This window comes from Ostrinia furnacalis, unplaced genomic scaffold, assembly GCF_004193835.3.
Source record: "Ostrinia furnacalis isolate ACB-3 unplaced genomic scaffold, ASM419383v2 OfSCF2357, whole genome shotgun sequence".
Taxonomy (NCBI): Eukaryota; Metazoa; Arthropoda; class Insecta; order Lepidoptera; family Crambidae; genus Ostrinia; species Ostrinia furnacalis.
Window position 1 is genome coordinate 1,355,480 of NW_021132596.1, and position 20,226 is coordinate 1,375,705.

The window sequence follows — 20,226 nt, forward strand, 5'->3', positions numbered from 1 at the left end:
CAATGATTCTGTAGATAGGTCTAGCTAGCCCAACGGTGAAGGTATCGGATTGGCGAACTTGAGATCCGAGGAACTCTGGTTCGAACCCCGCTGGATTATTGTGGTGAACCCAGTCGTAACACAAGCACGTTAGCTTAAAAACTTAAAGAAAATTGTCAATAACCGCGGAATCATTATATTAGTGCTCATGATTTCGAAACTTCTTAAAGTTTCTAATGGCTGTAGACTTCATTATTTTATTGTTTTTGTATCTGAGTTAAAATTTTCTTGCAGGTGCCTGTGCTGCAGTACTTGTACTACCTGGCACAGATCTCGATCGCGATGTCGCCGCTCAGCAACAACTCGCTGTTCCTGAACTACCACCGCAACCCGCTGCCCGAGTTCCTGGCTAGAGGGCTCTGCATCACGCTCAGTACCGACGACCCGCTGCAATTCCACTTCACTAAGGTATGTGGGTTTTGTTATTTCTGACAGCTATTGGGAGAACAAAATAGGTTAACGCTGCCCGTCAAAACAAAATTGCATTGGCTGGAACTAGGAACAACTGGGAATTTAATGATAGTATCATTATTTCATCGTCATCAGTCTTATACCAATATGCACCATTTTACCCAATCTTCGACTTATTGCATCGAGCCTTTGCCGGCGATCTTTGGCAAATCATCGCACCACCTTGCTGAAATCCTACACTACGTTAATTTGCCGTGCAGCAGTTTCAATTCAAAAATTAGTTTACCCCAACGGTTATTCGTTCTTCCTTTAACTGTCACGGTACTAGGCACATTGTTATTATTTATTTACTTAAATATTTGAATATCCATTGACCAGGAACCGCTGATGGAAGAGTACAGTATCGCGGCTCAAGTGTGGAAGCTGAGCTCGTGCGACATGTGCGAGCTGGCTCGCAACTCAGTGCTGATGTCAGGCTTCCCGCACGAGGTATGAATACTATTTAGATCTTTTTTATAAACAATCGCAGTTATCAAATGTAATTCGTTAAAAAGATCTATGAATTTTGATTTAAGAAAATTTAGCGACAATAGCTCAACCAATGGTAAAATGGTCGAGTTCAGTTTGAGGAACGCAGGCCAAATCCCGCCGCCGTTGGACTACTGTGCTGGTGAACCCACTCGTAACACAGGCATATTTAGCTTACCTACTAAGAGGGGTTAACGATACTTTTAGTAATTTGTGCAATACAAATTAGCCATCACAGGCAAAAAAGTCCTTGCGTCTTTTCGATCAGGTACCTCAGTTCTTCCAATCCTTCCACATTCCAGATGAAGCAGTACTGGCTGGGCCCCAACTACATGAAGGAGGGCGTGGCCGGCAACGACATCACGCGCACCAACGTGCCCGACATCCGCGTCTCCTTCCGCTACGAGACGCTGCTCGACGAGCTCACCAACATCTTCAAGGTAACTTACACCTTGACACATTCACAATACACGCTACAATAGATTAATGCTAAGTAGGTACTGATTAGGTACGCTAGAGTAGAATGAAAATAATGTTTAATCTACAATTTAGACAAGAAGATTCGTGTCTGTCCAAAGCTTTAGTAAGATAATGGGGTGAATAACTAGTAGTGGTAGTGATAGTGATGACGCATACCAAGTAAATACTTAAGTGCCTATACGTTAAAATAAAAGAATTTAAATAGCCGTTGTATACGAGTAGTATGCCATGTAAGTCGTCTAATGCTATCTACTGCTCATGTTCGACTTAGTTTTTAAATTTCACTAGATTCATATTTGTCTTAAAGTAGTTTGAATTCATGCACGGTCTAATAATAATGTTTTTTTGTAATTATTGTAATGCCAAATGGCACATCGAACGAACTTAAGAAGTTACACTCTTATTTATTATTCTTTTCCTATAATAATATGCCAATATGAATACGACTACCTTGACGATATCATGGTTATACTTCAAAGCGAACAGAAGCATATTATCATTTTCCTTTCGTCTGTATTGATCCCTTTGAGACATATAACAGAATACACATGGAGAATGTACATACATACTCGTATAATCCATAGTAAAACTGGGGCTTACTTAGTGAAGTCTGCTTGTGTTGCCTTGCCTGCTAATAGATTAGAAACTTTTTTCCTCTGTGATTCGAGAAATATTTCTAACAGTGTACTAACCTTTTGTGATTTGAGCACGTTTACATGTTTGTGTTAGTAATTAAAGCTAAAATTTTCAGGAAGGAATGTCGTCGCGCACGTAAATACATCCATACGCTGAACAATGGATGAATCGACGACCATACGGCTTAAACTTAAACTTTATTAACCAATGTGTGTATATCTGTAATCAAATTTTTATAAAAATAAAATTAAAAAATGAAATTAAAAAAATATCTATAGGGCTGCATTTGCCCCAATTAAAATATAAGCATAGAAATAGACATTCCGAATGTGATAATTGTGAAAATGAAAGATTGAAAGTGCCATTTCATTGAATCTGTGTTAATTGCTTCTCCTAAATACACATTGTGCTTACCTTTCGAATGATTACCCTATTAAGTCGTTTTCATGTAGATAAAGGTGCTACCTATGTCCTAAGCCTTAACATCCTTAAAAGTCCTGTAAAATACTAAAAATGAGTATTTATTAAGTTTATAATCATGTTGATTTAGATTAAGAGCATCCAATTCCTCATACAGAAGTGAGGGTTTATAGTTGTTTTATATTTTTGTAATCAAGATCATTGTTGTTAACTTAGTCGTCTTTCTGATCGTTAGCTTCGACCACTTTTACAAATTCTGCTACTGGCGTAATTGTGTCTATTTCTTGTAATTATAATTTGTTATGAGCTAATGATTTAAAAGTCTAATGAGCATTATCAAGCGTTAAGAAATCTTTATTGAATCCTCTGGAAGGTTTTTTCCATTTTTATTTCTTACGCTCGAAATTATTAATTACGCTTTCGTGGTTGTAATGTTTGCTTACGTTGTGGTTGCTTATGTGTTAACTTTGTAAATGTGTTATTGTTTATTTTTTACAAGAGAATCTATTGTCTTTTATGAAATGTTTGCTTCATTGAATGTAATCCATGACCTTTTCCTTATTCATATTTTAATGAAATTTCGTAACAGTAAGTTCTGAACTAATTAATCGACTTACATACCTACGGTCCGCACCAATAGACTTTGCCCAACATATAACCGACAAATATACATAATTTCCTGTGTTACAAAACGAAATAATTGACACTAAAAATATTCTCAAAGTCTATTTGCGCGAACTTTACAACTTTGTACTTAATAGTAGTTTCCTTGAATTCATTAATTGGAATCACTTAGGTCTTTACGACAGATGTTTTTAAAAATCTTTTCAAATAGAAATTTACAAATACGAACTGAATGTTAATAATCATGTTGTTGGAAATAAAATTGCTCATATACAATTCTTTTGTGGTTATTAAAACTTAACATCAGCTCCTTTCTTTTTAGAACCCGATTCTGAATCTTTGTAATAATAATGCCTAATTTCATTGCTTTTATATGAACCTCCAATATTTATAGTTCTCGTCTAGTTACTTGTAGATACCTACCTACTTGAAATATTTTTAATTTTGTGGTGTTTTTTGGGATAGCTAAAGCGGTCTGGTTCGCCCATCGCGTATTAAGGTATTAGTACTTTAATGCATGGTTGCTGCTAACAGTGTTAATAGTTTGTGACTCATTACATTACTTCGGAGTTTATAAGCTTTGTAAATACGACTTTATAGAAGTGAAACGCCGAGACTTTCAAACTTTCCCACGTAGCTCAGCATTTCTTCATGACGGAATGCGATTTATTAATCATTGAATACCTACTTAAGTAAGTTAATAGATTAATACCAACATGCATTAGGGGTCATCCATAAAGTACGTCACACGTAAAGAGGGGGGGAGGGGGTCGACAAAGTGTGACATGGTGTGACAAGGGGTGGGAGGGGTCCTAAGTTTCGTGACATCACATTTCAAAATCTAATATATCTAGAGGTAGTAATAAGTAATTTGAAATATAAATTAAACTAAAAAATACCCCCACCACTTAAGCACAACTCCGTCGAAGTCGAAAACCTAGGAGAGTCTTAATGGGCAACCAATGAAGCCATTAAATCAATAAAATCTTTTGTAGGAATTATTTCAGATTTAAAATCTAATTCTACTGGCCTATAATGCCGCCAAACGCACCGTACCTCGCGCGTGATTTTATTGTTTCTATTTGTTGCTATTTTTTGCAAAACATGTGACGTCACACTAGGGAGGGGGGGGGTCTCAGAAATGTGACCACCTGTGACAAGGACGGGGGAGGGGTAAAAAAATCATGAAATTTGTGTGACGTACTTTATGGATGGCCCCTTAAAGTATTTTCATTTTAGAGGATGAACATTGTGGCGTCACGTCATGATGGGCCTTTGTTGTGTGTTGTACCAAACATCAACTAATTTCAAACATATTAATAAATAATTTTACCATCACACTTCAACTCGAAGACACAAAATAATCACAAAATTTTCTAATCTTTCCTATTTTTATTTCATAAAATGTAAATGTAATAATAGTACCTACCTACTTGTACTTACGTCTATTCTAAGCAAATTTCCACATCCAAAACCATTGGATCTATTGATCAATTGATCAAAACAACTGGACCACAAAAGGTACTCGATACGATACGATACACCGAACAAATCTATTTCACTTTGATCATCTGGGTGAAATCACTATGGTGGTTGCGCGCCATGATAAAATCTTATCGATGATTTTAAACGACAAATGTCTTATCGCGTAAAGTCGAAAAAAAAATGGCGTGATTAAAGCTTATGGCAACGCGCATACTAGACATACGAGTACAGGTGATCAAAGTGGAATAGACCACAAAAATAAGCCCGTATTCACAAACTACGCTTGCTTATGTGAAGCAGCAAATCGATCGCACAGCGTTGAATAGAGCTCTGTGATTGGTTCGTGTGTCACCCTGTGCTTCCACGCACACTGTGAGACCTCTTAATAATGTTTGTGAATACGGGCGTTATCAACGTATGTACCTATAGATGACCCACGCTGAACTGTCCCACCAAACTCAATGACAGGGGGGCGCTACCATCGTTCAACTATATGGTTTCCAACATGGCAAAAATCGGAACCAGTGATCCGGTATTGACGGTGGCGCCCCACTGTCAATGTCATGGATAGGACAGTTCAGTGTTTTGGAACTATAGCTGAAACTCTGTCTGTCGCCAGGCCTTGCACTACCCCGGCTACGCCAACGGCTCGGCCACGCCCACCACGCCGCAGCCGCCCGACTTCACCGCGCCCATCGTCAGCCTCAAGAGACCCTCGCTCGTCTGATCCGTGACTTTATCGGCCAGTTTCAACGGTTCTGGAAACTGGAACTGGCCCTTGCTGTTCCAATTTCCAAAACTATTTCTTGCCTTATTCCAAATTCGAAAATAGTCCAAAATAACAAAAAAAAAGAAAGATACCTAGTACCAAACTACTTATAGGTACGTAACCAAAACATTTTTTTAAACGATTGTTCCTTGTGGAGTAAGAATAGATTTTGTAATGATAGCGTTAAGAAACTAATTGAATAGATTTAGCGAAGTTTTATATTCCCTTTGTTTTCGCAAATCGCATAATGTAGATTTTTTAATAACATTAAAATTATATTTCACAATATTTGAGGTTTTATTTTATGGTGTTGCGCCAAAGATCCGGGTATATTACGAAAGAGCATGTATTTAAGTTAAATCTACCCTTTTGTATGGTATTTGGGGAATAAACACAATAAACAATAATACGTAGTACTTATTATTATTCTGTGATATTACCGCCAAAAAAGTATGTTATCCTCCATGTTTAGGTTATATTAAAAAAAAGAATGAAAAAAGGTCGCTTTAGATGTAAGAGCAAAAAGTTAAATACAACCTAAGTATTTGTTGAAAAACTTTTTTAATCACAACCTCCTTGCCCTAAATCTGTCATCTTCTTGTCTTTGGTGTGTCTTTGGGTTGTCAAAAATCATCTGGTGCAGTCAGACCTAAATTTATATATACTTAATTTGGCAAAATAATAGCAAATTAAATTGATTGAAATTAGATTTTCGCGAAAATGGGAGAGAAATTGTCCGTTTTCTACGAGGTTTGATTCGTTTGGTGCTCACACGACACTCGCGAGCAGGTTGGATCCTCAGCACGGCGGCAACATGTTCAATACACACAGGGAATACAAGAAGTGGACAAGATCTCGCTGGTAAGTGGAACAGGTGGAAATACATGAAGTCATAAATCTATTACAAGACACAAATAATATTTAAGAAGACGGCTTGATTGTAAATAATTGTTTGCATCTGACTTCGGTCGCATGTAGGGTTGCCAGGTGTCCGGCTTTAGCCGTATTACGTAAACGTGTAATTTTAATATTACCAAACGTCGGTCAAAAAAATCGCCATCCAGATCCTCGAAAATTAGCTCTTACAAACAACCAGAGGTGATCATTATTGATCATTGTCATATTGACGCAGTGACACGCAGAAGAATGAGAGCCGCGCGACTCGCACGCACGTGCGCGGGCCGGGCGACATCGGCAGCAGCAGCGACGTGCCCTTCCAGCGCGTGTCCGTCACCGGCATACACGTCACTGGGGTAATATACTATAGTCTGGTCTGCGAGCACGTAGAATTGTTGCTGTCGCGCTCGCACACTCACTGCGGGTGCCCGTCGCACAGTCGCGACAGCAATATAATTACGCGCGAGCGATAAGGATGGGTAGCTTGGGGTCATTGGACAAAATTCTACGTGCTCACAGACCGGGCTTTACACGTTTCGAAATTAGGTAGTTCTAGGTAAAGGTAGTTCAAAGAACTTCTCACTTTTTGACGTACGACGACGAGTACAGAAGCAAAATACTATCCATTATCCTAGAGGACGTGGCGACACCTGACGCCGACGCGTCGGCTGTCACTCACTACAATAAGCAATGTGAAAATGTGAGAGCTACTTATGGTAGGACGCTTTATGGCGTGAAGACCTGCCGGAACAAATAATTTAGATTTGAAAATAGATCAGCTACATTCATCCCTTAAAATGTCTTGGTTAAATACACCCTAGGTGCCCCTGGAAGACCTGATACGCTCGGCGACGTTCCTGATCGACGCGCTAGGCATGCGGCGGCAGTATATGGAGACCGTGCGCCAGCTCATGATGAAGGCATCCCACAGATGTATTTAACTTAGCACTGCAACTCACGCAAAATACATCTTACATTTAACAGCGCATCTCTCGTTAAAGGTAGATTCAGTCTGGGAGGTCCTACTACCAACTAAATATACTTGAGAATAGGACAGCTTCCTTACATCCCTTAAAAAACCTCAACACCAGGTGCCCCTGGAAGACCTGATTCGCTCGGTGACGCTCCTGATCGACGCGCTGGGCATGCGGCGACAGTACATGGAAACATCAGGGCAGTCGTTCTCCCAAGCCATGCGCCAGCTCATGATAATTCAAGGCATCCCGCAGATGTATTTTCCTTAGCAGTGTAACTCACGCAAAATACATCTTACATTTGACAGCGCATTTGCTGTTAAAGGTAGATTCAGTCTGGGAGGTCCTACTACCATCTGATATACTTGAGAATAGGACAGCTTTCTTACATCCCTTAAAAAACCTCAACACCAGGTGCCCCTGGAAGACCTGATACGCTCAGCGACGCTGCTGATCGACGCGCTGGGCATGCGGCGGCAGTACATGGAGACGTCGGGGCAGTCGTTCTCCCAAGCCGTGCGCCAGCTCATGATGATGCAAGGCATCCCGCAGCGCACGCAGCGCAACCGAAACCGATTCTCGTTGGAGTTCGACCGAGCGCTGCAACATATTGGGAGTTAGTTTAAAAAAAATCATTTCTTTAACAGTATTAGGCCCTTTCCAGGGTACGTAACTTTCTCTACCACCACTTTTGGACAACATTCAGTGGGCTGGTTCTGTGAAGATGGTTATTTAAGCAGTTCTTGACTTGATTTTTGATTATCGTAATGTTGGAACGTTGTAATAATGGAATGAAACTTACTCAGTGCCAAAGATACTTTTATACTCGTAAACAAATTGATGTATTTAATCAGAAGCTTATAATGAGTTTTTTTAGGGTTCATTCAATTTGTATTCCATTTTTCTTAACAGCTGAAGAAGCAGAACGATATTTGCAGCTGACAGCGTGCTCGTCCGAGGCCCTGAGACATCATCAGCCGCCTCTTGTCAGCCCGCAGAGATCCGACACGAACAGTAAATACTTTTTATTTTACTGGTTGCTGGGTAGTTCTTGTACATTTGCATCAAACCGTGACCACCTCAGTGCTTCACCAATGAAAACCACACAGAAACTGCGCGGTTAACTTGTCTGAACTAGGCTTTAATGTCACCTAAACCACAAGCGGTTCTTTAGCCTTTTATTGTAAAATAAAATAAAAAACCAAACTAAGTAGGTACCAACTTTTGTTTTGCTCGTAGCTCTGATCTTTCACAATCAGGCTAAAATCAAATGCACAGATGGTTTATTGTTCCAGTGCCAATAATGAGGCCGCACATGAGCTTCATCAGACCGGCTGACACCATAAGGACGTCCATCGAGAGCCACGATGAAATGGGAACTCGTCTGTCACCAGGTATTTTTGGTGGCCTTCTTTTTTGTAGAGACGACAATAATTAGAAAGTCTGTGGGTAGTCCAACGGTTTCGGTGTCTCTGATTTTCAGGTGGGTAGTTCGTCCTTGTCGAACGCTGAACTTAAAAATTAGGCTCTTAGGCCCAAAGAGTTCAACCAATACCTTAACATCTGCAGAGGCGCAGCTAAAAATCCAAGGCTCTGATCAGCAATCTAGTCGAATACCTAGTAGGTTCAAGGTCCCCCAGAATTTCTGGAGGGCTCTGGTGTACGCTACCTAGCCCTCTGCAATCCGCATAGCTACGCCATGATAATTAACATCGTACATAGTGTCAATCGTTTGGTACAGGGATGCACTATGACCCATGGGAGTGCCCCATGCCTCCCAACCGGCACTACACGTGCCGCTGGGTGGGCGGCGTGATGCAGTTCTACCGCGACGAGGCCGACGCCGCCGCCGACAACCCGCTGCCCTACCAGTTCATCACCTTCAAGCAGTATGTGGAGGATCTGACCAGGCTGTCTGATATGATTAGTGATGGGCCACTGTAAGTCCATCTTCTTTTCGTGGTTAATACGGAGAGGTTACAATAGGTACCTGATTGAACTTACTCCAACATTTGAAGTTTTGAACATGGACATTTGCCAAAGTGTCGTAGCAGAAATATAGCTACCGCCATTAAAGGGTACAGTAATTAAGTAACGTCATAAGTAGGTGATCGTTAGTATTTTATTAAACCAGTAGCCATAGCTGGGCACCGTTAATCAAATAGTTAACTTCGTTAATCGTTAAACCGTTAATAAAAAAATTAACTTCGTTAAACGTTAAAACGTTACATTTAGCAAGATTTAACGCAAGTTAACGTTAATCGTTAATCTAACGGATTAACGATTAACGTTAACTTGCGTTAAATCTTGCTAACACATGATAAAAAGACGAAAAACCGGCCAAGTGCGTGTCGGAGTCAAGCACAAAGGGTTCCGTACCATTGATTTATGAAATATATTTTTTTTAATTTAAGTTATTTGTATAAAAGATTACGCGGTAATAAGCGGTTTACGAGGTATTAAAAAAAACTACTTGCTAGATCTCGTTCAAAACAATTTTCGTTGGTAGTTTTTATAGTAATGTAACTACATCATATGTTTTTTTTTAGATTTTTCATTATTATTTTAGAAGTTAGAGGGGGGGGGGGACCAACTTTTTTCCACTTTGGAAGCGTCTGTCACGCAAAATATTCGGTTTAGAAAAAAAGTATTTTAGAAACCTCGATATCATTTTTGAAGACCTATCTATAGATACCCCACACATATGTTTGATGAAAAAAAAATTTTTGAGTTTCAGTGCTAAGTATGGGGAGCCCCCAATATTTTTTATTTTTTTATTTTTACATCAAAATCTTAATGCGGTCCGCCCCGGGTGCCAAGCCTCAGGGGGTGACAGAAGTCGCGCAGATAAGTACTGATTATCGCATCTGCATGACAATTCTGCGGTCTATGTCATGATACCGGGAGGGGGGGAGGGGGTGCGATTGTCTTTCAATCTTCGAATCAGTAGGTAACCCCAAAATTCTGGGGGGTAGGGGGTGCCTTAGAACTTATGACGGGGGGGGGAGGGGTTGATCGCCCCGGGTGCCAACCCATGCTACGCCGCCACTGCACCAAAGTGCTCGAAAAGACAAATCCAACAAACCCAAACTCGATAAGTTTCCACCGTTTCCTGACTCCTGACTCCATCATAAGGACCCTGGACATCATCTAGTACTAAAGTGCTCGAAAAGACAAATCCAACGAATCCAAATTCGATGCGCCACCTCCTGACTCCATCATCAGACCAGCTTAATGGTACCATAACATTGCATTTTCATCGTACTTACTTAAGTATACCAAATTTCAGCTCAATCGGTTGAGAACTGGTCTTAAATTCAGTTGCAAGATTTGTCCCACACTAACTAACAAGTGAAGTCAATATAAAGCTTGTAAATCAAATAAATAAAAAATTATAGCCTGACCAGGAACATAAAAACCCTCGCCATGTTGCGGAAAATTAATGGTACTAATTTCTTTTAATGGCAACAGTAACTGAAAACTTCATTGACATGTCACCTTACATGTCAGTCTATTGTTGTCAAAGTGTAAACAAACTTTATAATAAATGTGCGCAATTGATTTTGTGAATTAAATTGCTAAAATATTTTTATAGTCGTGAAAGAAAAGTGGTTCACAATGTGTTAAAGTATTTGTCGAAGAGAAATACTAAGGGTTCGGACAATATTTTCATTGAATAATGTTTCCGACAAAGGTTGTCAAATTGACTGACATGTTTATCGTATAGTACAGTCAACTATGAAAATTAGCTGTGGTTTGTTTCAACTACCTATTTTAAAGTTTTTTGTCACTTTGTAAGTGTTGAATTTTATGGAATTGGGAAAGAAGTACCGAGTTTGAAGCGGTCATGAGCAGACATTGTAGTTTAATATTCAAGTTTAGAATTTGATTATTGATGAATAATAATAAAATCCTACTTGCTCGATCGATGGTTTCATTTAATTTATTTAAACCAGTTTACCTGTTTTATAATATTTTTTGTTAATTTATGAAAATATTAAATTAGCCCATAATCCTGAATCCTGATACATAAAGTTAGCCTATTAATTTAATACAGGTACGACTGTACCCAGTGTTGCACTATCAAATGCAATTGACGCGCCTCTATGCCAGGGTTTTTATGTTCCTGGTCAGGCTATACATATTTATATCGTTTCGTTCTGGTTACAAAAACTGTTGTTTTGGGTTCTGGAAGTTCTGGAAGCCCGAACGTACTTGTCAGAACGCGTTTTTCTAGTGTTTTTCAGCGTGGCTGCTGTATCTTTTTGGTAAATAGTAGGTATTGGATTAACGATTAACGGACTTAAGATAATTTAACGGAAGTTAACGAGTCCGTTAACACTTTTTAAAGTTAACTTAAAAGTTAATCCGTTAATAGAAATGTTAACTTCGTTAATTAACGATTAACGGATTAACGAGTTAATGCCCAGCTATGCCAGTAGCAAGTAACAAAGTTTCACGAACTTAAAGTATACCTGTGTGATTGTCATCTCGTTCTTAAGCTCACTTTTCTCCATCATATTAGTATTCACCCCTAGATTAGGACCAAAACGTTTTTTTTTATCACGAAATCACTTTCTAACCGGTGCTCTAGTGAAGGTATACAAAGGCAATGAGGGCTATCGTTTTTATACTTAACAGTTGGCACCCCTGGCGATTGACAGGACCTTACTCTACAGTGGCGCCATCTTGATGAGTGCAAATACGATAGTCCTCCTACCACTTAAGCGCTCACCAGTTGGTGCCACTGTCTTCGCGACTAGCAAGTGACAGGACTTTACTCTACAGTGGCGCTAACTGGTGAGCGCTAAAACGATAGCCCTCATTTCATCACAAGTGATTATGCCATCATGTCACACAGCGGTTCGGTTCCTTGTAGTTCATAGTATTTTAATTCCTTGCAGCAAGTCGTTCTGCTACCGGCGGCTGAGCTACCTGTCGTCGAAGTTCAAGATGCACGTGCTGCTCAACGAGCTACACGAGCTGGCGCTGCAGAAGGCCGTGCCGCACAGGGACTTCTACAACATCAGGTCAGCTGTGTAATAATCTTTAGGCGCGTGACCCTCTCTGTACTGAGCAGATGGCCAGGAGTTCCACTGGAGGATTTATTAATCTATGTCCTCTACTTTTAATTGATAAAATGTTGTTTAAACTAGGTTAAGCCGATTAGGATAAAAAAATTGCTGCTTCATGTAGTGAACTCCTTGGCCCTCTGACTGGCTTTGATCAGTTCTTTGTTCAATTGTTTTTTCACTTTCGATGTTTCCTCGCTAGGTATATTTTACGAATAGAATTTGTAATGAATCCATCGAATCTGTGAACTGTGATACCTCGACGTCTCACTTTCACAGTTCACGACAAAAAAAATATTTGTACCTTAGATTGTATTACTTTATTCGAGCTATAAGATTAATGTTCTGTTCAGAAAAGTGGACACTCACATCCATGCAGCGTCGTGCATGAACCAGAAGCACCTGCTGCGCTTCATCAAGCGTACGCTACGGCAGCACGCTGGCGAGGTTGTGACGCTGCACCAGGGCACCCCCATGACGCTCAAGGCTGTGTTCGAGGACATGCAGCTGGATGCCTACGACCTCAACGTCGATATACTCGATGTCCATGCGGTAAATGGAGCTTCTAAAACAAGGAATCTTGTTGATCTTGGCGCCTTTGGTTTCAAACTTCCCTGGAGACCAGTTATTGTAATGCAAAGCTTATATCTAAGGCTCACAACAGTAAATATTAAACTTTTCTTATAATCATTGTTTCTTGCACAGTGAAACATGGTAAAAAGGCATTTCATAAATCTTGCACAAAAGCCAGAAAATACTTAGCAATCATCAAACATTAAGCAACAATTTGCAAACAGGATCGAAACACGTTCCACCGGTTTGACAAGTTCAACGCGAAGTACAACCCCGTTGGCGAAAGCAGGCTTCGGGAGGTGTTCCTGAAGACTGACAACTATCTCAACGGAAAATACTTCGCCAGGATCATCAAGGTCAGATATCAAAGACGACTTATTACACTTATGCGCTTTTTACTTCATCTTGAATTGCTTCTTCTTGAGTTGATTGTAATTTTTGAAGATTATTCAGTAAAGGGACTTTTTGATAGGAAGTAATAGCAGACCTTGAAGAGAACAAGTACTCGTACGTGGAACCCCGCATATCCATATACTGCAAGAATCAAAACGAGTGGAGCAAGCTCGCATCTTGGGCTCTGCAGAACGACGTGCATTCGCAGCACGTTCGCTGGCTAGTTCAAGTTCCTAGGCTATAGTAAGTTACAAATCAGGTCTATGGTCTGGTACATTTTAGACCCTATTACATATACTTTCGTAACAAAATTTTCCCGTTCCAGTGATATTTACAGGATAAACAAGCTGTTGAAGAATTTCCAAGAGTTCTTGAACAACCTCTTTGAACCATTATTCCAAGTTTCCCTCGACCCAAGCTCCAATCCTGAACTTCACAAATTCCTAACGGTATGCACGAAACTTGTTAAACACTCGTTCATTTACCGACCTAGATCTACTTACTTAGCTAGAGTCTAGACAGTAAGATCTTAAGATTTAAAGCCAAATATATCTAAGCATCCAAGAATGGCGTCCATGGGAATTGGAAACAAGTGAGAAACAACTAGGCCCCTCTTTCCGCCTAATAGGAAAGAGGGGCCTGTTGTTCCCTGTACTGGAATGTGCATAGAGCCCCATGACCGAGGAAACCCCTAAATAGGAGAAACGTATAATTTTACAGTTTTTAGAGGAAGAGGTCCCTTTTGATCTTTAAATGCCCTGGGCCTGCTGCAGTAGCATAGATAAATTTGAGAAACAACTAATAACACATCAGTAGAATTGATAATGTTTTAAGATTCCACGCTTTTCCTCCACCAGCAATAGAATTGATTTAATGTTTTAATATTCAATGCTCTACTTTTGCCAGCAAGTGATCGGATTCGACAGCGTGGACGACGAGTCGAAGCCGGAGAACCCGCACCTGAACGAAAACATGAAGACTCCGGAGGACTGGAGCGAAGAGGAGAACCCTCCCTACGCGTATTACCTCTACTACATGTACGCCAATATGGTCATGCTCAACCAGCTGCGACAGTAAGTGTTCCCATTCAACTTCTTAATAATAGCCTGATCATTTCTGAACTTCCGCGATGTTAGGACGGTAGCGAGGAAGACCCGCCCTACGCGTACGAATACCTCTACTATTGATGCTGGAGCAGCATTTGTTAATTAAATATTGGCCGAAAAGTTTTTCTAGAATTAAATAGGTACAAGACGATCCCAGTTTGACTTTCTTCTTTTCGATTCTAATTCTTGCAGTAGGTAGTTCTGTGTCCTGTGATCGTCATCCATAGCGAAATGTCCCACCCAGATCTGAACTACCTTTTGGTAATGCGATAGGCAACTCTTGGGCGAGCAATGGTGCTGGAATATTAAAGCCGCCATTGTTGTCATTGTCTGGAGATATTGATGATGATTTTGGCCATGGCGACTACTTCGAACTTTTAACTGTCTTGGCGGCGCTGGTGCGCCCGAAGATGACTTAATGGTGAATCTGGTTTTGTCGACAGAGAGCAAGGTCTGAACACGTTCGTCTTACGGCCTCACTGCGGCGAGGCGGGCCCGCCCATCCACATGTGCGCGGGGTTCCTGCTCGCAGAGAACATCTCCCATGGGCTCATGCTGAGAAAGGTACAGGGCCTACAAGTCCATGGTCATGATGATATCTTTATCAACTGCATAGGGTTTTATCATGGTTTGATGCGGGTGGCGCAGGACCGGTCTTTGTGGAAAACCTTGCGGGAGGCCATTGTCCAGCTGTGGACGTCTTTCGGCTGAAACGATAGTGTTTTATCAAAAAAACTATTGAGTCCATCATTTTTGTTTTCAATTTCATCACGAGCTAAAGTGGCCAAATAGAATAAAAAAACTAGTGCTACATAACAGGCTATTCTATTTTTCTTCTTGCTATTTATAGGCACGGATCATTGCTGTTCCGTTGTTAAAGTTGTAACAGTGGCCGAATACAATCAGTATAGCAACCAGTGCAACGGCATGATAAATGTAGGCGTGGGTCATGTTCCTGTACATTTTTGCTGCTAAGTTGATTTCCAACTTCAAAGCTACCCTCGATGGTGCAAATGACACACGTGACGATGTTAAGTGTGGTCCTATTTTCTATCAATTCCAGGTGCCAGTTCTCCAGTACATGTACTACTTAGCGCAGATCTTCATCGCAATGTCGCCATTAAGCAACAACTCGCTATTCCTGCGGTATCACCGCAACCCACTGCCGGATTTCTTCGCCAGGGGGCTAAGAGTAACCCTGAGCACTGACGACCCGCTGCAGTTTCATTACACAAAGGTTGGTGTGGCGGAGACTTCTAAATTTGTTTAATGCAGAACAGGCAGGTCCGCAATCCGTGATGTTAAGTGAGATGCAATCTAGGATAGTAGCTTCTAATGATCATAGTAATTCTTCTCTTTTTTACCCACTAGAAAAAGCTCTTGATCTACATCTCACCAGATGGAAAGTGGTGATCAGACCGATGGAAGTGCGCTTCTCCCGCAATCTCCCACCACAGACGTCGAATGGAACCGGCTGTTTTACCTCTAACTTTCGAATGCGTTTTTTTCTGAAAGCTTTAGCTACTTCATCCCACTACTAGGCATCCCCTAGATTCTCCTCACAACCCTGGTCCTAGTTTAATGTTAGCACCTTCTGGACCTTATTTTGGTGAAGAAATCTGTACCCATCTGGTGCCCAAGTTATGTCATCAGTAACTACCTACCTTGGACGATTAAACCACTGGACGCGTAACGAGTGACGTTTTCGTCTTTACCCCGCTAGCACTTGCCAAGGCTAAATTAGCCATGGTAAATGTTGTCAGGTTGTCACTTTGTCAGTATGACGCGAGCTCTCGAAGAGTAAAAATATCACGAAAAATGGGTCAATGCGCCGTACTTTATTGCAAAAATTATTCCGGTCACACAAGAAATGTTTCTTATCACGCGTAAGTACATTTTAAATCTATTATAGTAGCAATTTTTTCGTAAAATAAATAAAATTTGATATGTAAACAAAATATGATTACGTCATTTTAAAAAGTACTCATTGTACATGTAAATGCTTAAAACATGTAGCATATTTAATTTGGTTGGATTNCATTATTCAGGAGGAAGCACAAGCACCCACTCTAAGACTTAAAGGAAACGATCTATGAAAGCAAAACAAGGAGACAGGATATTCCGCGATTCTGCACAAAACCCTAAAAGAAATACCCCTCATCAACAGTATAGGTACCCTGTGTACACATCTTCGACCAAAGATAATATCCAGCTTACAGCGGAAACGCGAAATTGCTCTGGAATCAATGAAGTTAGGATATACCGACGTCTTCAAAACTGAAATAAGTACTAGGAGGTCTTCTCGAATGACCTAAACATAAGAATATCAACAACATTAGATAAGAATTAAATATTCTCAGATAGTGCATCCGTACTGCAAGCGCTACAAAGCAATACATTGTCATAATGTTATCAAATTGTGTTTCATGAAATGTATAGAAATAGGCTATTGATGAAACTTTTGTCCGTGACGTGAGACAGATTATAACATTTTTTGTTGAGACCAAAAGCTAGTTAGCTGTCGATCGTAACAGAATATTACTTGTTTATTGTTTTACGAATTTGATAATGATAACACAGCAAAAAAATATTTCACCTAGTTACCTACCTATATGAATAATTTGTAATATTATTTGTACCTATGATTTACCAATGGCACTATAATAAACACGATACAATAATTAATTATAGTCTTTCAATTAAAGAAACTTTCAATATTAAATCAATCCATAATTCATTTATCTCGTTAGGTTCATTCATTCATTCATTTACATAACTATCGATAAAAATTTACGATCTTTTCCCAGCACTAAATGTCATTATTTGACAATTGTCAAACCTCTCCCCCCGCAAAAAGTGGTTGATCGTGTTTCCTTAGAAATCTTGTAGGTTTCGTGTCCAGTGGTTTATTCGTCCAAGCTACCTACCGATTACTAATTATTGTAGAAGTTCATCAAGTGCTTTCCAAGCAAATTTTGTGGCTGCTCTTCAAGCTGGCAATGTTTGCAGGAGCCCCTGATGGAGGAGTACAGCATCGCGGCGCAGGCGTGGAAGCTGAGCTCGTGCGACATGTGCGAGCTGGCCCGCAACTCGGTGCTCATGTCCGGGTTCCCGCACGAGGTATAATGAAACTGTTTTTAAGCAAGAATATGAAATACCAGAGGGGCCAACCTATGTCTATTATTTTTTCTCTGCCTACCACAGAGGTGGATTATCTTATGGTTCTTTAAGTTAAATAAAGTCCGTTTTTCACCAAAGTGAAGACAAGGCCAAGATATGCAGATACGAGTGGTTTAGCTGGCAGGTTACTAACGCAAACGTTTCCACTGAAGCTTTGCTTCATCCACGGCTGTTGATCTGCTGCCCTGATCAAGTCTTCACAGAAGCTGTATGATATTATGCCCGGCAGCTGAAGCAGTTCTGGAGTTTTGCTTAAATCTTTACTGAAGCCTATGGTCTTATGCCCGGCAGCTGAAGTAGTAGCGGAATTCTGCTCAAGTCTTCACTGAAGCTTTTTCTCTGTCCGGCAGCTGAAGCAGTAGCGTAGTACTGCTCAAGTCTTCGCTGAAGCTTTACGCTATCCCCGGCAGTTGAAACAGTAGCAGAGTACTGCTCAAGTGTTCATTAAAGCTTTTTCTCTGTCCGACAGCTGAAGCAGTTCTGGAGTTCTGCTTAAATCTTCACTGAAGCCTATAGTCTTATGCCCGGCAGTTGAAGCAGTAGCGTAGTACTGCTCAAGTCTTCACTGAAGCTTTGCGCTATCCCCGGCAGTTGAAACAGTAGCGTAGTACTGCTCAAGTCTTTACTGAAGCTTTGCGCTATCCCCGGCAGTTGAAACAGCAGCGTAGTACTGCTCAAGTCTTCGCTGAAGCTTTGCCCTATGCCCGGCAGCTGAAGCAGTACTGGAGTTCTGCTCAAATCTTTACTGAAGCTTTGCGCTATCCCCGGCAATTGAAACAGTAGCGTAGTACTGCTCAAGTCTTCACTGAAGCTTTTTCTCTGCCCGGCAGCTGAAGCAGTAGCGTAGTACTGCTCAAGTCTTCACTGAAGCTTTGCCCTATGCCCGGCAGCTGAAGCAGTAGCGTAGTACTGCTCAAGTCTTCACTGAAGCTTTTTCTCTGTCCGGCAGCTGAAGCAGTACTGGGTGGGCGCGGACTACATGACGGACGGCACGGAGGGCAACGACATCACGCGCACCAACGTGCCCAACATCCGCATCTCGTTCCGCCACGAGACGCTGCTCGACGAGCTCGGGAACCTCTTCCGCGTCAGCACAGACTAGACCAGTGTCTTACCCAGTGGTAAGCCGTTCTAAACTATTCTATGGTCCGTATAACCAGAGTAAATACAAATGAGTAGGTCATCTTCATAGAAACGCCCGAGCGCGGTTTGTATGTGAGCGCGCCAATACGTATGCGGCGCGCACGCACACACTGACAAAATTTAGCGTTGATTAGCGGGGAGTTGCCCCGAATTTGTATTTACTCTGGTATAACAAAACAATTTTTTGTAAGAACCTTATAACCTGTATTCTGGCAAATAAACGCTTCTTATTCTTATTCTTACCTTCTTTTTGCAAGTCAACCAATCAAAAACATAGATCTTTTAGACTTCGCTAAAACTCGTGCGGAGGCCTGACTAATCAGATACAGTTTTTTAAGGTTCCGTACCCAAAAGAGGTCAACTGAGGACTTAGTGTGAGTTTACATCAAACGTCCTCACTGTAGTCTGGTCCATGAGCAAGTAGAATTTTGTCCAATGACCCCAAGCTACCCATCCTTATCGCTCGCGCGTAATTACTTTATATTGCTGTCGCGACTGTGCGACGGGTGCCCGCAGTGAGTGTGCGAGCGCGACAGCAACATAATTACGCGCGAGCGATAAGGATGGGTAGCTTGGGGTCATTGGACAAAATTCTACGTGCTCACGGACCGGGCTTTAGTGAGCGCGTAAAAATTACATTAAATGTATGACGGATTGTACAGCGCCCCTACCGGAAACTTTCAAGAACTAAAATTTTCGTATTTTTTTTAACGCGCTCACTAGTGAAGACTTTTGACGTAAACTCACACTACGCCCCCAGTACCTCTAGCATGAACAACTTTCGTCTTCGAATCGTTTGCGTATTCGATAAAATTCGATACTCAATCTTCGAATTAAACGATAACGTGACAATTTTGATTCTCAAAATAAGTTTCTTGCAACCACATCTCATACAAGTTCACTTTACGACACGTTCACGAGGGCGCTGTTGTAGTTTTCTTACTAAATCTTTTGATGGCGATTCGAGTACGCAAACGATTTGAACTCGAAAGTTTTTTGTGCTAGCCGTACTGAACCCTATTCATGTTTTTTATGAGACAGTGTGAGGTGCCTGTAGCTTGAAGAAAGAAACTAAATTATAATAGGTTAATTAATCGACACATTACGTAAGTATACCTTCTTTCAATATTTTATCGTCTCTTTTTATTTCAGGTAAAGTTTATTGTGCGAAAATTAAAAGAAAGTGGTGAATGTGTATGTATTTTCGTTTATTTAAATTTTTGTCTTAACATTATCATGTTAAATAAAGGTTTATACGGTGATTTGATTATTAACTTGTATTTTTTATAAAATAATGCAAAGTAGACGTTATACTTTACTCGTAACACGGTTATATTCGTTTATAACTAAGATAACAAAATAAAATTAAATCACAGCATATTATTGTATGCACTAGCCACATCTTGTTATGGATAAAGCTATTTACAACACTAAATAGTGAATTTGGACGTGATTTCAAGTGTAACGTCCCAATATTATTGATACAAGTGGGGTGC

At 40.6% G+C, this 20,226-nt stretch overlaps 2 protein-coding genes across 11 annotated transcripts in view; both read left to right on the forward strand.

Annotated features, from left to right (window-relative positions):
- The window catches only part of LOC114355157 (AMP deaminase 2), a 41,029-nt gene extending 35,554 nt beyond the window's left edge, over positions 1–5,475 (forward strand). For 8 of the 10 annotated variants that reach the window (XM_028307844.1, XM_028307843.1, XM_028307848.1 and 5 more), the window contains 4 exons: positions 274–447; positions 829–939; positions 1,281–1,418; positions 5,243–5,475. In XM_028307844.1, the coding sequence (XP_028163645.1) occupies positions 274–447; positions 829–939; positions 1,281–1,418; positions 5,243–5,350 (531 nt within the window). In that variant the 3' untranslated portion in view covers positions 5,351–5,475. Of the gene's footprint in view, positions 1–273; positions 448–828; positions 940–1,280; positions 1,419–2,209; positions 3,416–3,603; positions 3,638–5,242 lie in introns of those variants that run through there. The other 2 variants (XM_028307850.1, XM_028307851.1) reach the window with 2 other exon arrangements.
- Positions 5,476–6,132: 657 nt separating this feature from the next.
- On the forward strand, positions 6,133–20,157 carry LOC114355155 (AMP deaminase 2-like). The gene is made up of 17 exons (XM_028307840.1): positions 6,133–6,253; positions 6,525–6,645; positions 7,678–7,879; positions 8,176–8,277; positions 8,559–8,645; positions 9,005–9,203; positions 12,168–12,293; positions 12,689–12,887; positions 13,133–13,264; positions 13,381–13,544; positions 13,627–13,750; positions 14,208–14,374; positions 14,851–14,971; positions 15,471–15,644; positions 17,417–17,527; positions 18,537–18,708; positions 19,883–20,157. The coding sequence occupies exons 1-16, from the start codon at positions 6,207–6,209 to the stop codon at positions 18,687–18,689; spliced, it is 2,229 nt and encodes a 742-aa protein (XP_028163641.1). The 5' UTR covers positions 6,133–6,206; the 3' UTR covers positions 18,690–18,708; positions 19,883–20,157.
- Positions 20,158–20,226: the final 69 nt, after the last annotated feature.